This window comes from Sorex fumeus, unplaced genomic scaffold (assembly GCF_029834395.1).
Source record: "Sorex fumeus unplaced genomic scaffold, SorFum_2.1 ptg000075l, whole genome shotgun sequence".
Classification (NCBI taxonomy): Eukaryota; Metazoa; Chordata; class Mammalia; order Eulipotyphla; family Soricidae; genus Sorex; species Sorex fumeus.
Window position 1 is genome coordinate 2,354,788 of NW_026606132.1, and position 20,012 is coordinate 2,374,799.

The 20,012-nt window shown below is 41.5% G+C and overlaps 1 protein-coding gene across 1 annotated transcript; it reads right to left on the bottom strand.

Annotated features, from left to right (window-relative positions):
- Positions 1 to 4,145: 4,145 nt before the first annotated feature.
- Positions 4,146 to 18,384, bottom strand: RAP2C (RAP2C, member of RAS oncogene family). The gene is made up of 3 exons (XM_056130190.1): positions 17,954 to 18,384; positions 15,207 to 15,520; positions 4,146 to 5,827 (listed from the first exon to the last, which is right to left on the bottom strand). Exons 1-2 carry the CDS (start codon positions 18,224 to 18,226, stop codon positions 15,242 to 15,244), a joined length of 552 nt encoding a protein of 183 aa, XP_055986165.1. The 5' UTR covers positions 18,227 to 18,384; the 3' UTR covers positions 4,146 to 5,827; positions 15,207 to 15,241.
- Between the last annotated feature and the right edge of the window lie 1,628 nt (positions 18,385 to 20,012).

Below are 20,012 nucleotides of genomic sequence, written 5' to 3' on the forward strand. Positions count from 1 at the left end.
TGGGCTAAGCAGAATCTTTTAAAAATTTCTTCCTTCTACTAGCCTTGTAATTTATAAAGCTGTCTTAAGGTTCATGCAAGGAAAAAGTGGGCAGGGTAAGAGTTGGGTTTCACGTGGTCAAAGTTAATGGCTAAGTACAATAAGGAAAAGGGGAGAAGGATAAAGGAAAGTCTGAGGAGAGTTCTGCAAGGGTGCAAGAGGGGAATTCTGAAAGCTCTTGCAGACAGAATAGGAATGACTTGCTTTATTAAAAGGTAGTCAAGAAGGTAATTGTCTTCCATAGAGGCAGGAAGTGGGGTGTGGCAGGGTTGGTGGGAGGGATACTGGGGACATTGGTGGTGGAAAATGTACACTGGTGGAGGGATGGGTGTTTGATCATTGTAATACTGAAACTCAATCATGAAAACTTTACAACTGTATCCCATGGTGAGTCAATAAAATAATAAAAAATAAAAAGTCATAAAACAAATAAAAAGTTGCACCCATAAAAAAGGTAGTCAAGAAGTTCTGGAGGTCCCAAAATGATTTGCCTAAGAATAAGGCTGGTCAGGTCATGGTCAACTTTGGAATTTACTGGAGAGAAAATCCTGACAGGAGTAGCAAATGCTCATTCTTTATTATATTCCACCAAAAGTAGTGGAGGACTTAAATTTAAGATTCAAGGGAATTTTGTCCTATTCACAGTAGTCCTATGGTGACCTTATATCTACAGTGTACATTTATTTCACTTGGAAGTGGGTTTAGAATCAGAAAGCAACCAAATAAGACAACGAAACAGGGAAACCCCACAACGCCACAAAGGATAAAAATGGGAGCGGGATCTGGACAATAGGGCACTGGCCTTGCACACAGCTGACTCAGACTCAGTTTCCAGCACCCTGCCCCATCCCCCTGTGGTCCCTCAAGCCCAACAGAAGTAATCCCTTACCACAGAGCCAGTAATCCCTGTGCCACAGAGCACAGCTGGGTGTGGTCCAAAATACCAAACAACAACAACAACAAACTAAACAAAGGGGGAGCAGGTGGGGAGAACTGTAACTGCATGTCCTAAATGATAGAAATTGTAAAAGACCCAGTAGGAAATGGCAGGGTCAGGATTTTCTAAAGAGTGAATACTCATCTGCCATACTCATTGCGATGTTTTAAAACATTTCTAGAGTACCTGTAAGTACTAGCAATAAGTACTGAGAATGACAAGGTGACAAAGTCTTATCATGGAGGAGCGTGGTTCATGGGAAAAATCTTATAAACAATTATGGAATAGCAGGGCCATGGATTTTGGGGAGTGAGGTAGCCTAGGCCACTGCAAAGAATGCTTATAAGCACAGGAATAAGTCTCTTTGCTGACAAAAGATGTGGCTTGGAGCAACTGCACTGCTAGTCTTCCATTCATATGAAGTTTAAGGTTGAAAAGGGCCACAGCTGAGCTCTCAAAGGATTCAGGATACAGCTGCTAAATCTAACTACAGTTCTTTTGGCACTAACTAGGCTGGATTCTGCTTGTCGGCCAAAGGCTGCCAAATCCTGATTTAAGACATTGCCTTTCCAAAGAAAAATAGCTATAATGAAAATAGCGTATGTCTTACATAAACTCTTAGCAATATAACAAACACATTACATTTAAGTCAGGGCCATGGTATTTTGTTACATACGGATTGTCCTGCTGACTTAAAACATTTCTGGCTGTCTTTTATCTTGTTTCCATGAACTTTGTAATTTTTAATAACACGTATTTGACTCTACCCAGTGATTAGAAATTTATCTAAAAGAACCTTCAACATTTCGATCATTTTTCCTTTGCCCTTATGATCTTTTGTTTTGGAGGCCATGTTCAAAGCTGTTCTCAGGGTTTTCTCCTGGCTCTGCAGCCAGGGGCCACTTCTGGCAGTGTTCAGGGGACCAAATGGGTGCCAGGGATCAGGGATGGAACTTGGGTCATCCCTCTGCGAGACAAGCGCCCTGCCCTCTGTATTATTCCTCCAGCCTAGCCCTAATGATTTTAGCCATAACTTTACTGTCCCCTTGTTTCATCAACAAATGCGAATGATACAGTTCAAAGCACCAGATAGTAGTAAGGTGAAATTAGTTAGAATATGTGAAAGCAGGAGCCTATTAAAGAAACTGTTTTCACTTTAAATTGAAATCGTATAGCCTTGGATCTTGACCAAAAGCTGCTATATCCTGACAGTGTAAAGATAAAACAGTTTTCCCAGGATAAGAATAATATGAAGAGGCGAGGGTAGAGAAAGAGATAATAATGACCCAGCTGTGACAGACCACCTGCTGATTTCCAACACAGACTTGACTCATCAGGGTAGTATGCTTAAATCTTGTCTGGGGCCACACTGGCAGAGCTGTCTTTGGGGTCCATGTGGAGATGGAATAGAATCTCAGCTTTGCATGCAACGCATATACACCAGTTCTTTGACCCATCTCCCTAGCTATGTCCTTTAGTCTTACCCTACTCCAGTCTTTCATCCTTTGCCATGCATTTGATTAAAACTATTGGCCTTAGTGGATGAAAGGATACTATTTCTCTGGTTACAAAACTGGGAGAAGGCCTTCACTGCAGAAATGGGCTTTTACAATCAAGGAAAGCGTTCAGTGAAACATCTACAAGATGTCCAGGACTCGACAAAATACCAGTCATTGATGCTAGGTAATAAGGTATTTTCTATATGCTATGTCACAAATATATAAACCTGCCCATTTTTACAACATTAAGGAAAAGCACAGTTGACATATGTTTGGACAGAGAGAACCATTCAACTTCAAAGAAAAAATAGGAGCTGCGGGTTTAAAATCCATTGTTACTAATCCATTCAGTTCAACAACTTAAAATATTGAATTAGGCAGTAAAATGACTGGCAAAACCATTCACTGGATCAAAGTATTAACATAATTGTGTGGAATTTCCTTAATTCATTTGGCATTTCAATTTTAATTATAGTGCTTAACACTGCCTGAAATCTTTTATACACAGATAATTCCCAGCCAACCAATTTGTCGTTGGGCCACTTTTTCCATATGGGCCAAATCATGTACCTATATTTCCTTTTTTACTATATCATTTTTCATTTCTTTGAAAACTACCCAAATTAAATTTTATAATTTATGATATATTCCCATGTGTTCCCACATAGGCAAGAATGATGATTAAGGAAACACGATTGTTTAACTTCTGCTTTAAATGTGTACTGCAATATACATTATTTTGATTAAAAAAAAGTAACTCCTTTCACTTACGAGATTTAAAAGTGAGCAAATCTAGAACTAATACACAAAAAAATCAAGAAACCAACCTCAGTAATACATGTCTATTTTATTTTATTAAAAAAGTTACAAACAGGTGGACTGCAGGGTTGTTTTACAAAATGACAAGAATGAAATCTACTGGAAAAATTTCACTTTTACAAATCTTTATAGGTCATTGTTCAGTGTTTGTACTTGTTATTTGAGATTTTTACCTTTCATTGACAAAGTTACAGTACATTAGATCCAAGATAATAGGTTTATTTGCAGAGCCCTACTGCAGTGATTTGAACAACTCCTAAACAGATGCCATAGTAAAGATGAGACATATATTGCATTTAATATTAATTTATTTTCCTAATAAGCAACTTGACATGCAATCTATTGAGGAAGCTAAAATAACTTTTGGTCCCTTTTCTTAAAATGTGCTGGAGAAACCACCTATAAATCACTTTCCCCTGATTCCTGTGATCCTAAGTGAATTCAAGTTAAATTTGTTGCTGAGGTCTATGACACTCATGTGTGCTGGGGCAGGTGGTGGGGTAAAAACAGGGAGAAAGGGGTAGGGGTGGGGAGAGAAAGAATAAGAGCCATCCATCAGAAAGAAACACTGTATAAAAAACCTGCAGAAACTGTAAATCATCTCTTTGATTCCTTTAGAATTTCACATATCTAATAAAGTTGAACCACAATCACTTAGCCTATTTTGAAGTGTGCTATGCTTTAAATTTGGTCATAAAGTGAAAATTCAAATTGGGTATTCATTTCAAGCTATTTAGATATGAGGAACAACGTTTCAATTATCTCCACCCTTACATCATATCATAAAATTCAAAATCTAAGATCAAGGGTTCACTTTGAGGGAATCTGATCAGGAATCAAATGCAACACGATTTAAAAAAAGGAAATCAAAGTTTAATCAATTTCTACGCAATAATTAATGGCCATGCTGACCAATAAATCACATGTATGTAGATATCACTTTATTTGAACATCACACACAATATAAATTTAAAATTGCCACACCCTTCCATAAACCATCACTGCATATATTAGAGCTTTCCTTGACAAAGTTATTGAGCTATTATAGATCAAAAGTATAGTTTTGGTTTCTGTTTTATTTTTGTTTTATTTAGAAGCATGTTCAAATAACTAAAGCTGGGCTCCTAAAATCGAGAACTTTGGTGCAGTAGGTAAGCTGCAGTGACTAACTCCTGCAAATTAAAGCACACAACTAAAACCAAATAAAGACTTAACAATGAAATACTGTCAAACTTATAAAATGTTTAAATCATTGCTAGAAAAAGCGCTGTTGTCATGATGTTAAAATTGAACCAAAAGATTACTCTTCGTAAGTGTCCTTTCTGTTTCTATACCTGCGTTACTGTTAAAATGTTCAAGTATTCAGACAAAATGTGCTGATTAGGTAAACATGGAAGGCAATGACTATTAGAAGCACATTTGCGAAAAAAAAATAATAAAAATAAAAATAAAAAGCCCAGAGACTTGGCGTTCTCCTTCTTCCTGTTACACAGATTTTGTCTCTACTACGAACATGCTTCTTGAGAAAGAACTAAAAAGCAATAGTGATAGTGCAAGAAAACTTTAACAAATATCACTTAAAACTATTATTTGATAGACAAATATTAAGAACTCGAAAGTGTATATGATTTTATTAGAATTCAATTTTACATGTGCAGAAGTCTACTAGATGTCAATTACAAGCCTGACAGGCAAAGCTGAGCAATTTCTGTTTAGGTATACAATTAATTTACCATGGATACAATATCCCTTTTCAAAGGCATTGCTAAGTAGGTCATAACTAAATTTAGAACTTCACAGAAAGGAAAATATTACTGCTGCAATTCTATGCTGTAAATGAGATTAACACATGTGAAAACCTAATGGACTCAAATGCTTAACTCTTCAGCTAAATGCTCTACAGTCAATTTCAAATATCAGTTGTAACTTTCAAAACATGTTAATTACAAAAACACATCAGGAACTGCAAGTGAAGAAAAGGGATATTCCATCCATACAGGTCACATGTGATCTTTAGTTTCTTTTTACAACACTGCCACACGTAAACAAAGTCTCAAAGTATTAACCAACCACTTAAAGGAGAAAGATTTTACAAATAGAATGAAGCACTGGTGCGAGGTAATATACAGAAGTAACCATTTGTTTAAGGCTCAATTTTTTCTCCATTATAACTTTCTTTTAAAAGGCATTGAGTAGGTAATACTGAGTTTGAGTATTTAATAAATACAAGTTGAGAAACTGATTAAAGAAATCAATTAAAATATTAAAACTTAATTCTTGCATATTAGCCATCATTAAGAACTTAGAAAGCTACAAAAGGACTGATTGATAAAGAACAGATTTTAAACATATGGTAAACGTGCTAAGCATTACTGTTTAAGGTCGATGGATCTTGAAGGCCAAAGACCTATGCACTTAATTAGATGTATGGCAACATGCTGTAATAGAGACAGGTTTACCAAGGCTCAGTTCTGCAACCCAGGTTGTAAAGTTCTCCAAAGCAGCATCTGTGCAAATTTCCTCTGAGTTTTATCTGCAATTAAGATTTGAAAAAGTCATAAAAGGTAGTTCTAGAAAAGCCATAAAAAGGTAATTTAAACAAATTGAATGAAAACAGTGACAACAGATCTACAAACACATGGAAACGGTATCAGGATAACCATCATTTCTGTCTCCCATAATTTTAAGTAATTTTCAGAGGTCCAACAAGTCCATATAACAATTACAGACACAGAAATAATTCACTGCATATAACAGACTATAACTACTTTGCTTTTATTTGGTTTGGTTTGTGCTTAGGGGCTATTCCTGCTATGTGCCTGCTGGTCACTTCTGGTGCCTGGGGGGTTAATGCAGTACTCAGGATTAAGAACAGGAGTTGGCTAATGGAAGCCATGAGTCATAACTATTTTTTCCAAAAAACAACCTTAAGCTACATATTTGCATTATAAACTATATTAAAATGCTCTCAAAAACGGCTAAAGACATAGCTCAAAGGGCTAAAGTGCATGTTTTGCATATGTGGTAGCACTGAGTTTGATCCCTGGACCACACAGTCCTCACTACACCAGGCTCTCTGGGGACATGCCAAAGCACTGCTGGTTGATGCTTTCCATCTCTGCAAATGTTTACTTTAAAAGACCTGCCAGTATAAAAAGTGGCAAGTGTTAACTTCTACTTTGTAGCTGTCCTCTTCATATCTTAATGGGAAATAGTAACACTGTAGCACTGTCCTCCCTTGTTCATCATTTCCTGGAGCAGGCACCAGTAACATCTCCGTTGTGAGACTTATTGTTACTGTTTTTGGCATATGAATATGCCACGAGGAGCTTGTCAGGCTCTGCTGCGTGCAGGATACTCTTGGTAGCTTGCCGGGTCCTCCCGAGAGGGACGGAGGAATCGAACCCGGGTTGGCTGTGTGCAAGGCACACACGCCCTACCCGCTGTGCTTATGGGAAATAGTATTAGAATTAAATGCTTATTAAATGAGCTAACTTGACAGTATATAAATGCTTGCAATTTTTTATTTTTTTTTGAGAATTAAGAAAATCAGAATGATTTTTAGTCAGGGATGAGATTTTAAGCACCAACTACATATCCTAACCTGGGTTAGGTACCAGGTAACATCGGAGAGTTCACATTTCCCATTCTCATCTGCCCTGTGTGGGCCATCCTCCTAAATGGACCTTCTCCTATGGTCTCTGTTAATACAGTCACCCATACCCCCACCACAGTATGAACTAAAACCGTGGGATCTGTCATTTAGCACAGTGTCCATTAACCATCTTGGGATCATCAAACAGTTTCTAGGGGAGTGTAATTAAGATGATTTTTTTAATGTAAAAGATAAAAGTCATTAAATCAAGCGAGACGCAAAAAGAATAGCAACAAAGATGGCCAAGTAAAACCAATTTAAGATCAATGGGCTCTACCAATGTTTATACATGCACAACTTCAATTTCATTGACAATAACAATATGCGTGTTCAGAGTCTGAGAGTTTAATAGTAGCCATGGCATTAAAATGAGTACTTTAAAACAACACCTCCTTGCTCATTATTATTGAAATTCTGCTCCCTAAAGACACTGGGAAATGAAGTTTGCCACTTTTAAAATTATCACAGAAACATTTTTCTTTCAATTAAAATAAAATCTTGTTTGCATTTAAAGGAAATTGCTAATTAGGCCACAGGCTGTTTCAACTTAAGCAAGTCCAGTTTCCTCATAATTAAAACAGGGACAAAATTCTTTCTTCACAGGGCTGCTATAAATAAATCATAAGGCTATATGTGAAAGTATCATGTAATGTATACAAATGCCAGGTACTTTGTTCATTTCTCAACTACATCATAAATTTCTCAAAGACTAGGATTATGTATGTCTTTGATAGTCTAAAGGCTTCATTAGAATTTCATACCTATTTGAGCACAACAGTATTTCATTATAGATTCAATTCACTATGAACACTTTTCCAGTAATTCAGACTAGACTTCCCTCAATTAGTTTGAATTAATTTTGCTGTAAATTTTAAGACAAAATTAAAAATAAACAATTATAAAGACTTTGGGATTTTCAAACATGATTACGTCTCAAATAGTGAAGACGTATAATATGTGATGATTTAATAGTTGAAGCATTCTGAACTCAAATTGAGGAAGTATTTATTTGTGGCCAAAACAAACACCAAGAATACAACAAATCAGCATATTTACCAGAGTCTACATTAAACAAGGAGTGATATATGCATTATTTAGTTCCCACCCTCTAAAAACCTGGTTAACATTTATTCTACCCCATTCTGCAGATGACAATATAGCAGTGAAATCAAGAGACACAGATAAATTCCGGGTCAGGCTCAACAATATTAATATGAGACAGACCATTAAACCAACAGAGTATTAATACCAGCTACTTTTCAAGGGAGTAATAAATTACAATTCTCTGCAGTAATAAATCCTGAAGCAAAGCTTACATTAAGCAAAAAGGACATTCTCTCTGATTACAATTTCACAGAATGTGCAATGTAAATATTATCGCCACACACTGTGACAGCAAAATTTTCAGTGGCCGAACAATCCTCGTTTAAAGAAAAAATTCCAGCATCTTAAAGGCAGCAGTCAAACTTTTAAACTCGCAGGATAGAGACCCGTTACACATTTGCTGCATGTGAGACAGAATGCAAAGGGGCTTCTTGTCCTCACTCTCAAATTTCCAGCAAAAGACACATCTGAACTCTGGAAGCTTTTGCTCAAGCTCCTGCTTAACTGGTTTCACTTTTTGAAATCAGATTTTATTCCAAGATGCTATTTGAAAACAAAACAAAAAACCACAACAGTACAAACCGAAATTATGGAATTGGATCTCCCCCAAGTGGGCTATATTCATACACAAGAAAGAGTCCCCAATACAGAAGTCAGAGAACAAAGATCATTATTTATGTCAGTCTGAAGAAAAAGGGGGATTCTTGATTCAAGACTAGCACATCATTTCACATGGCAGCAGAATGCCCGTCCCGTTAACAAAGGCTCCTGAAAGGCTTGAGCAGTTTATGAATGCCTTTTTAGCTTAGTTGGATTTGCCATTTCGAAATACATGGTATTTACTAGCATTCTTTTCAGCAAATATAAATGTGCAATCATAATTTTATTTCCCCCCAGTGTTAAAGACATACGATATTCTGGGGAGTACAGCCGATGGAATTTCTTTTAAAAAAATGAATTTGACTTTCCAGTTTTTATTTGGCATTTTCTTCTTTTTCAAAATCCATTCCCTTTCCTGCTCCCCTTTTGTGATGCTCTTGTCCTGGTCCTGCTAACCAAGGGATCACACACAGAATATCCTTGATTGTAACACTCACTGGGCGTTACACATTTGGTTACACTTTAGACCATAGTGCTTGCCACAAGGCTCTGCACTAGTTTCCCCCTTGTGATGCTTTGCACATGTGCACAGGAGGGGTTGCACGCTAGCCGTGACATTCACACACGTTTGCTCTAGGGTCACACTCCAGGCTGTGTTGCTTGCAGTTTGGATGGTGGCGCTCACTGGCTAGTTTGTGGTGGTCATACACTTTAGGTGGGTTGCACCAGAGAGCAACTAGATGTCCAAAACTATTCAGCCACTAGGACCACGCTGGGGACATCTTGGGCCACACAGTGGATCAAATATGCAGTCACACGCTTGCAAGGCAGGACCCTTTTTTCTTTGTCACCAATCCAACCTCAGGTCTCTTATCTGACACTTTCTTATCCAAGTTAGGAATCTTGTTTCTCCACTAACATTTACATAATAATCATTTAGCATACTGGGGTTCATGTGAAAGGTCTGTAGATCATCAAAAACATTACCCATGCGGCCTGAGGCATAGTACTGTGCTGAAGGTGTTGGCCTTGCATGCAGCAGACCCTTCCTTGGATTCCTGGCATTACATATAGTCCCCCACGCACTGCTGGGAGTGACTCCAGAGCAGAGTCAAGAGTAGCCCCTGAACACCTCTGGGTATGAACCACAAGTTTCCCTCCAAAATATAAAAGGATTCATCTGTCATCCATTAAATATAGAACTCACAAAAAGCTTGATCTATAGAATCCTTGACTGGAAGTGGAACCTTGCCTTCAGAAGAAAATGTGCCCTCAAAGTTTATGGGCACCCCGGGGAAAGCAGTAAACCATTTTTCTTATGTCCTCGAACTAATACCTCTGTAAATGTAATGAGTTCAATGATGAGATTTCAAATAGTAAGACCAGGTCCATCCACATATAAACAGCAGTAATGTGAGCTGCCAACTCTGAATCTTAAAGACCCGGTAGCCTGCTGTTTCCTCTTCAATCTCGACTTGTCTTTCTCCCCCCTAAATTCTAATGATTTCTGAGACTGGCTAAGCTCAGAAATTCTGGAGTGTGTTTTTTGGTAGGATAAATACTTTGCCAGCAGCTGACCCAACTTGAGTTTTTCTTAGTGGAATTTATCTTCTGAATTTTACAATGCCTCTGAGAAGTAATCCCATGAAGAGAATCGTTTCTAGAGAATGGCTAGAATACTTCCTGAGTGGCACTTCTCCAACTCCATGATGCAATTTTGGTTAATTCTACTGATGGTGTGCCCTAAACTAGAGAGGTAATGGGGTAAAACTGAATGGCTCGCATGCATTTCGTTGTGCAAAGAAGCCCAATCATGAGGTTAAAAGTAAACAACTGGAGAGGGAACTGAGCCACAAAGTCACTCTCACCGGACACCTCCCCACCCAGAGAAGGTCTTTTTAGGCACTCAGCCACACTGAACAGTCCTAAACTCTTGGGGGTGGCGGGTGATAGGGAAGAATTCTTTCTGGGAGAAATCAGGATGGCAGAAAGGGGAAAGCAATTCAGTTCTCCCCTTCTGTCCCTGGTTCTCTGCAGATCTTTAGGGTACTATCCCAAAGCAAGTTTCCCATTTCATTTTGGACTGGTATGCTGAAGGCTCCATTCTCATCCAACATGTGCAATAGGTGGCAAGTGACTATTTTTAGAAAGTGGGCTAGAGTGACAATATAGCATGTAGAACGTTAGCCTTGCACATGGCTGACACAGGGTTTGACCTGCCAGGAGTGATCCTGACCACAGGACCGGGAGTAAACCCTGATCACAATTGGGTGTGCCCAAAATAAAAAAAAAAGCTCACTTCCCTTCTCCCTGTGATATGCAAAATAAAGCGGGGTGGGGGGGTGGGGGGGTGGGGGGGGTGGAAGGAAGTTTCTATCTAAACCAACTCCTGCAACAGAATTCCACCCCAGAGTTGTACTGATATGATTAATATTTAACTTGAAATGCCAACATTTTGTAGTGCAGACTTCACTGTCACACTTTCCCCTTACATTTCCTAAATCCCTGCCATATCATATCTAATTAAAAGCTGGGGAAAAGATTAGAGAGCATTCTGATTTCCCCTATTTCAAAACAACACCACAGCAACACAAAACCCTGAAAACGAGAATAAGTTCCAGTGTGCTTAAGAAACAGTTAAGGCCAGCTAGACTAAAATGACATTCATAAATGGTTCAGGCTCTCAGGGGCCTTTGTTAATGTGCCGGGCAGTCTGCTGCCACGTGAAACGATGTGCTAGTCTTGAATCAAGAATCTCCCTTTTTCTTCAGGCTGACATATATAATGAACTGGGGCTGACATAAATAATGATCTTTGTTCTTGCAGTTTGATTTCTGGTGTTTGGTACTCGCATGCACCATTTACTCTTGTTGGGAGAACTCATTCCATAATACACTGAAAAACACAAGAACAAATCTTGCAGGAACCCTTCAAACCAGAGTTAAAAAAATACCTTTAAAGAAACTCCTATTTTTTTTAATTTTGGCAATATTACAGTGAGATACAGAAAGTCTTGCAAAAAACATCTTCAACATATTTTATTTGCTGAAAGGCTATTGACCGCACTATCACATTTTAAGGGGTTACGTTACTGTGTTTCCCAGCATTCCTTTCTGGGAATCAACAGAATATTTTAGGCTATGATTTTTGCTCAGCTTTTTATAATTTGCTATTTAAAAATTGCCCCTGCCCTTCCCGGTACCCCTCAAATCTTCTCTATTCTTTGAAGGCATGAATCAAATGCTAGTGATTCTCCAAATCTTTTCACGTCTGATTCTTGAAGGTTTTGCCCTCCAAGAGTCATTAACAATACCTGCAGATGTTTTTTCCTGTGCTGAAACTGCAATCTGTGTGTATGTGTGTGTGTGTGTGTGTGTGTGTGTGTGTGTGAGAGAGAGAGAGAGAGAGAGTGAATGCTATTGGCATACAGCAGGTAAAGGTTAGGGATGCTACTAAATATTCTACAAACAGGACAGTCCCTTTACCAGAGAGCCCAGAATATTGAGAAATCTACAGCACCGTGATTCACTTATTTTATACTACTCTGATATTAACGGAACACCCAGCCACCTCAACGACACTAACCGCTGTAGCAATACACTTTGATGTAGTTAAGAGAACTTAAAACAGGACTGCCACGATGACCCCGGCTCCTAGCAGCCCGCTGCAGCAGCCCAGTGAAAAAAAGTCCTTCAAAGCACTTGATAGCAGGCTCTTCACGTCAAAAAGGAAACGGGCCAGGAAAGCAGCAACATCCAAGAACCTTGCCTGGCTTCCCAACTTCCACTAAGATTATGACAGTGGGAGGGCGAAAGGTGAGGAAACAATCCTGGGAGCTATGCAGATAAACAGGTGTTGGGCAAGAGGCTGGTGACCCAAATTGAAGGGTGGTAAAGAAATAAATGTGAGGAATTAATGAGAAGCAATTCTTCGAGCATTAACACATTTTCCCTTTCAATTAAGAGCAACCAGTTTACGGCAAGCACGGTTCCTCTGGCTTATGTGAAGTTTAGTAATTCCACTCTGGGCAAGGCATGCTTCTAACTTACAAAGGAAAAAAAAAAACATTCCTCAAGTCACCTTTACTTGTCAAAGTATGCCTCTCAGTCAAGACCTGGGACTGACAGCCTTGAGAACCCAATGACTCCAGGATTTTGACTCTAGAGCCTGTTTTTCTTAGATAAATGGGGAACCAGGGCAGCCACAAACTTTATGGGCCTCAGATTACAAACTTCCGCACATATCACCTCAATCGCATTTGATGTCAGAAAAATTCATACAGTGCGTTCTGTTCTAAAAGACCTTGGTCAGACAATTCCTCGAATATTTGCAGAAAGTTCAGCTGATCACACATTTTATTTCAAGGCTCATACCTTCAGTTGTATATTCCGCTTACAAAAACGAAAATTAAACCAAAAACAATACAGAAAACTTGAACCATTAATATAAAATACGAGCATTTGTGTTCATATTTTCTGAATTTCAGTATTGTTTAACAAACATTAAAATGTAAACGTAGCCTGAAAAAGAGGGATGGAAAACTATGAAAGCATTCAAATGGGTTAGGTAAACAAATGGATTCAAAGTAACTTAAGTCCCCAAAGCTGCAAAATAAAACAAACTCAGAAATACAACAAGATAGGTTTTCAAACAGCTTTTAGAAATTACCCATTTGCCAATCGAACTGAGACAGCTGGATTCCCTATAGGAGGCTCATTTAATTCAGTTTATTTGCTATGGCTATCACTGTTAACAAGGGGAACAAATAAGGAACGTTTTGTGGGAGCTGGTTAATTTTGTATAAAGGTGAAAAATCCGAAACATGTATAACTTGTCATTTGCCTAGTGAAAAGTAGTAATGAAAAAGAGAGAAATAAGAGCATAATCATGGAGACTCAGTCACCACACAGAACTTGTTCAAACTTGAAGCTGGCCTACAATTTAAGAAAGGAGATTATGAAAACAAGCACATGGGACCAGAACACCACTCCAGGCTGGCTAATGCTTCCAAGACGGTACAGCACGGGCAACACTCTCAACCAAACGCACGCTGGACTACAAGTTCTAGACAGGGACTTTTTCGAAGAACACAGTTAAGGAACAGAAATGAATTTTTGATATGCTCAAAAGCTGAATGAAAGGATTTGGGATAAAGCCCCACCGTCTTCCTTCATTTTCAAAGATGATACTACCTGACAAGAGATCTTGTCTAAAAAGACAAATTTGGGACCATTAGGTGTTTTTTTTTCCTCCAGGGGGTATACCCAGAGCTAGACCTCTGGTATATTTTCTGACCTCTGATTAGGAACCCACTGCAATCTGCAATGCCTGTTGCCATTTTGCAGCATGGTCTCCTGGACTGGAGGTCAGTCTGAGCTCAAAACAATTAAGTTCCATCCCTGATATCGTCAGGTCAGCCTGGCATCTGCTGTGGTTTCTTAGCCACGCAGGATATTGGGCATTGTTTAATCTTCTCATCTAAATGTCACCATCTAAGTGAGACTATCTGCCCACTTACAATCTAGATGAAAAGATGGCGACGTGAATAAAATCATGTCACTTTAAATGCTCAGCAACTTCAGAGAGGCCGACTTCTCAAACACAACCATTCATGGAAAAAAAATCCAAACTTTTTATTAAGTTATCCTTCCACTCAAAGGATTGAAGGCTTTGTTAGTGCACTTATTAACTTCATTGCTTCCTGGGTTGGGGATTTGTCCCTTCTCCCTCAGGCAGATATTTACCAGATTTTCATTTGCACCATATATTCATAAGGAAGTCAAGGAAGTATATTGAGGACCATAATGTGTTATTATCAGAGGTCACTAAAGTCCCTCAAGTGCAAAGTACAGATGAACTTGATTAAATAATCATCCCGTTAAATCAAGCAGTTGGGTGATTAGTAAACTGATGATTTCAATTATAAGGCTTATTATCACGAGCTAGAAAAGCATTATTATTTTTTTAAAAAAACCTAAGCTTCTGAAATTATTGAATATTCATCTAAGCATTTCAGATACTAAATTACCAAACTGGGGGAAAACCATTGTCCTTTAATTCAGCTGTTTCTCAACCAGGGGCCTGTATGGCCCTACTTAAATCCCCAGGATAGTTCAAGGCAGCCAGGGGTGAAAAATCATGTAAATAGGAGGTAACTGATAGGACAAGATAGGATGTACAGGGAGAAAATAAGATCGAAAAGGAGCCACAGTGGACAAAAATGTTCAGAAACACTGCTTCAACTCACCCTACCTCAAAGGAATGCTATCCATCAAGGTTAGAGAGAAGAATGGCACACTATTTTTAAAAGTGTTTTATCTTTGGTGATGGTAATACAGGCAATTTCGTAACTTTGTTTTGCTTATCTTTATTTTTTAAAAATTCCTCCCAACCCCCGCACGTTGGCATTTGCACTATGGAAAACGTCATTTCTTTTTTTTTTTTGAAAAAAAATTAAAGGTAGTGAAATGTGTATTAACACTGACCAGAGTTTGTGTCCATTTAGTCAAAAACAAAACATTGTCTGGCTCATCAGTTTCTCTTAACAACTAACCTGCTCGGTATGGCCATGATTGAGGTTATCTTTTTTTACTGGACAACGCAAGTTGTACAACACTGATCTTGCTTCTCGGGCAGGGATGAATAGTTCATTTGCCTGACGATCTCAGCAAAAAGTTCATCCACCATTGATTTACTTTTTGCTGATGTCTCCATGAAAGGACAGCCCCATTCTTGAGCCAGGGCTCTGCCCTCTGAAGACATAACCTCTCGTTCTGGTTCCAGATCCACTTTATTTCCCACCAGGATTAGCGGGACCTTTTCATATCTCTTCACTCTGACAATCTGATCTCTCATTGGCTTGATATCCTATTTACACAATCACAAAGAGAAAGAAAAACAAATTATACTATTTACATAACCATACAGAAGCATTGTAATATCACAAGTCATCACTCTGAATACAGCCAGTGAATCTAAAATTAAATCACACCCCCAAATATAGTCTTTTTTTTTCTCTGAAATACGAACTTGGTAAATTCCACAGGCTGTGCCTGTCAAGTTTCCATCAAGAATATAAAATGTAAGTTGCACACAAATGCAGGGCTCGTTTAATAACGTCTTTCACTTTAATAACGTCTTTCCTCCATTCTATCCTGACTTAAGCAGCAAATTTGTTCGATCCATTGTGACAGGAGTGTGTCTGACCACTTTCTCAAACCTGCCTCTTGTCATCACTCCTTGGAACATCTGTTATCCTTGCCTAGGTTGCATTCCTAGCCAGTTAGCATGAATGCTTAAGAGAAAGTGTTTCTGGTGGGAACAAAAACAATGTGTTATACCTCAAAGACCCGAGTTAAAAACATTCATAAGTTTGAAAGTTTCATTCACTGTAAACCGTAAGGTTATGCCTTCAATCCCAGTAAAATCAAAGACTTTTTAAAATACACTAGAAAACGAAAGAGTGAACTTCTGCAGGGAAGGAGGAATTTGAGCTGGAAGAAGTTAAGACTTTCTTGGCTGATGTTGGAGTTTTACAACTTAAGCCCCCCTCTCCACCCCGCCCCCATACACAGGTCTGTCCTATTTACAAAAGAACTTTAGCAGTTCATCAACTTTGGGAGGGGGAAGATAACGTTTTTTGTCATAACTGAAAAGTTTTGACTTAAAAGGTGCTTGACTTTAGAGTAAGAATAAATAATATTCACATGAAGGATAAAAGAAAACCAGGAGACTGCAAGTTGAGAAAAAAAATAGTTATTTGCTATTTGTGACAATTTTATCTGATCATGTAGCAATTCAGTTAAGCTGTTTCCCCGCCCCCCCCCCCCCACTTATGTCATGCAAACAGAACTTCAGCTAAGAATTCAAATTTAGGGCAGTTGGGTTAAGAGTTGAAGTCACTGAAATGGAGACTTTTCACTTATTTTCTACTCCTTATTTTATGTCTCTAACAGAAGTAGATGTAATGAAAAATTTCGGAAAAACTCTAAAACTTGCAGGCTCTCCTAAGGAAGCTTTAGAAAGAAATGCCTGTCAAATAGCACCTTTAGGTACTTTGGTAGTTGTGAGAGTGAGGATGTTTTCCCAATATACCATAAATTTAGAATAAAAGCTTATTTAAAGTGAATTTTAATTTGGTCACATTATCTCTGATTAATTTACCTCGTATTTACTATTTCTAGAAGAAAAACTGCCTAAAGTTGCTCAATCAGGTTACTGGAAAAGTTCACTATAGTACTTTAATTTAAAATATTAAAAAAAGTGGAATTAGCACGTTGTACTGGCTGAAGCACTTAATGTCTCTTAAGTAAACAACATTAAGTGCATTCTTTTTAAATGCAGAAAAATATATCCATTTCCTAAATCAATGTAGGTCAATATAATCGGTCAATATGAGGTTATTTATTTTCAAGGAATAAATAGCAACATTTATTGCAGCTCTTAAAATAATGTTAAACCTTCCGTCTGAGTACCAGGGAAGGAGTAGACAGATTTTCTCAAGAAACTGCACCATCTCAGTTCTGGCTACCCAGTCAGGGTTAAAAAATCTGCACTTGTTCCATGTTCCCAGATCCACAGAATTTCATCAGTGTCATGGGGAACAATTTGGATCAGCTGCAGAAAAGAAGAGTTCTTGTCAATTGATTTTTTGTTGCTTATTAATTCTAAGTACCAGTCTTTTCAATTCGTTAATTTTTTTTTTCTTCACAGGTCCCACATTAGTAAAATGCCTAGAAGGCAAGTCCGGAGTTCTTCATCTCTCAGCACTAAGATTTATGTGCATCTGGTTGAGAAACTTGGGTGAGAACAGGGAGGGGCGGGGGGAAAGAAAAGGGCAATGAGGAGTTGTCTGTACACCCAATGATCAGCTCCAAATAATTTTTCTCGCAAAAGTAATCGACTGACCCGGGCTTATCTGTTCAATAATGTGTTGTAGCATGCATTCATCAATACTTATGGAACCGAACCAGCCACCTTAGAGGGTTCGAGTTCAGGCTAAACAGACCCAGATGAGCCCACTGCATTTTCACTTTTCCTCCGACCGAAAAATGACTTCGAACTCTGTGTAGCCGGTGGTTCCTTCCCCACTCGCTAGAGAAACAGCCCTGGGACTTTTTTCCCTGCCAGGAGTAACCTCAAAAATGCGCCATGTCGAACTTTCAAAAAAACAAAACAAAACAAAAAAAACCTCAGAGTCATTAACGCCCGGTTTCCAGCAAACCAGAAGTCAACGGAGCCCATTTATACCACACCCCCCTGCGAAACAAACCACCCGACCCGGGGCGCCTTTCGGCTTACCTGAAAAGACTGTTGATTAACCAGACTGTACACCAGGATGAACCCTTGGCCGTTTTTGATGTACAGATCTCGCATGGACGCGAACTGCTCCGTGCCGGCGGTGTCCAGGATCTCCAGCACGGACGGGGATGAGTCCACTTCGATCTCTTTGCGGTAGAAATCTTCAATGGTCGGGTCATATTTCTCAATGAAAGTCCCGGTGACGAACTGCACGGTCAGGGCCGATTTGCCAACCCCTCCGCTCCCTAACACCACTACCTTGTATTCCCTCATTGAGTCTCCCCTTGTCGCCGACTCCTAGCCCAGGGTTGGGGGGGGTGGGGGGCGGTGGAAGAAAGAGCACCCGCGCGCAGCGGCAGCAGCGGCGGCGGCTCGGCCGGGCGGAAGGTGGGCGGAAATCTGCGAGTGGGGAGGAGAGTGCGGAGCAGCCGCCGGCCCGACGGGGGAAGAAGAGGAAGTTAAAGGAGGGGGAGGGGACAGCGCGAAGTGTCGGGGTGGGTGGGGAAGGGATGGTGATGCCCTTCCTATAGGAATGGCAGCCCAGGCAGGGGGCGTGGGGAGGCGGGCTAGCCCGGAGCGGCCCAACGGGGGGGGGGTGGTGGGAGGGGGTGGATGGGGGGGGGAGAGACGCCACGGGCCGACCTCGCCCCCCCTCCGAGGGAAGGAGCGCGGGAGGGGGGAGGGGGATGCCGCGGAAGGCGGGGGGCCCGCGAGGAGGGCGGCCGGCCGGCCGAGGAGCCCGCGGCCCGGGGCGGCCCGGCACCCCTCCCCCCCGCCTCTGCAACACAAAGGGGCCCGGGGACCCCCGCTTCCTGCTGGCGCTGTCGAGCTGGCCCGGGCCTGCGGGCTCCGCGCTCAAGTCACCGCCGCCCCCGGGGCGGGTCTCTGGGCCGCGGCTGCCGCGGGCGTTGTCCGGCCTGTAGACGGGGAGGAGGGGGGGGAGGGCGAGAGAGGGGAGGGGAGAATGGGGTCCACGTTACCCGCCGGCCTCTCTCTCCCCGCACCCCAACCTCCGCCCCGCCCCGCCCCGGCCGCCTTCCCCATCCCCCCTCCCCGCCTCTCGTCCCATTTCTCCACCCCCCCCACCCCCAGCCCGCGATCGCTGCAGTTTCCACCCGGGCCCGGCGGCCCCTCGCCGGCACCACCGCCGCCGCCGCTTACCCTGCCGATCGCACCCGCCCGGCCGCCTCTGTCACGCCAAGGCCATGGCCAGCGGCCGGCTCGTCGGTGTCACCGCTGCCCCAGCACCGCTGTTTGCACGGGGTGTGGGGGGGAATGGGAAGGGGCGGGGGCCGTCCGGCGGTGGCGGCAGCGGCAGCGGCGGCAGGAACTCCTTGGCGAGCTCACCGCGTTTTTTTTTTTGGTTTTTTTTTTTAATAAATTCTCACCCACCCCCCACCCCCCCAGCACCGCACACCCGGAAGGGTTTCCCTGACACACTGGCTGAGGTGCCCCAGTTCCCCGAGACTGGACGCGATCACTTCCGGTGGGGAAAGTCCCACCTCTCCGGGACGAGCCGGTGGCGCTGGGGCCGCGCCCTGCTGAGCGAGCCACTCGGGGAGACGCTCGGGTTTCGGGGCTCTGGCCTGGGCCGACGGGCCCTCCGAGCACCTCAAGCGTCTAGCCTTGACCCTCCCGCCCGCGGCCGCGGTGGCCCATACTGCCGGCGTTTAGGCCGATGCCACCCCCCCCAAACCTACCAAAGCCCTGGCGCTTCCCGGTCGCCCCCCCCCACACACACACACACCCCAGCCCGGCCGGCCGACTTGGTCCGATCAATCGATCGGTGGGTGGTACGGGAATGCCAGAAATAACCGAACGACCGGAGAACGTGCCAAACATTCCTGGGCTGGAAGTGACAGTGAAAATAAAACGGCTGAGAAAGTTGGGTTTCTGCACTAGTATTTCAGCCGCTTGCTCTTTTATTTATTTATTTTTTGCTTTTTTTCTTTCTCCCTCCTCTCTCTCTTTTTTGTGCCCCCTAAGAAACACGTGCAAACTACCCTGGGACTTCACGATCGCTCTGAGTTTGTATGCACTGCGTTAGCCGTGCCGGACA

Coding starts and splice junctions, on each gene's coding strand:
- RAP2C (XM_056130190.1), bottom strand. CDS start 18,226: ATGAGGGAATACAAGGTAGTGGTGTTAGGGAGCGGAGGGGTTGGCAAA. Junction 15,521..17,953: donor TTAATCAACAGTCTTTTCAG/GTAAGCCGAAAG, acceptor TTGTGTAAATAG/GATATCAAGCCAATGAGAGA.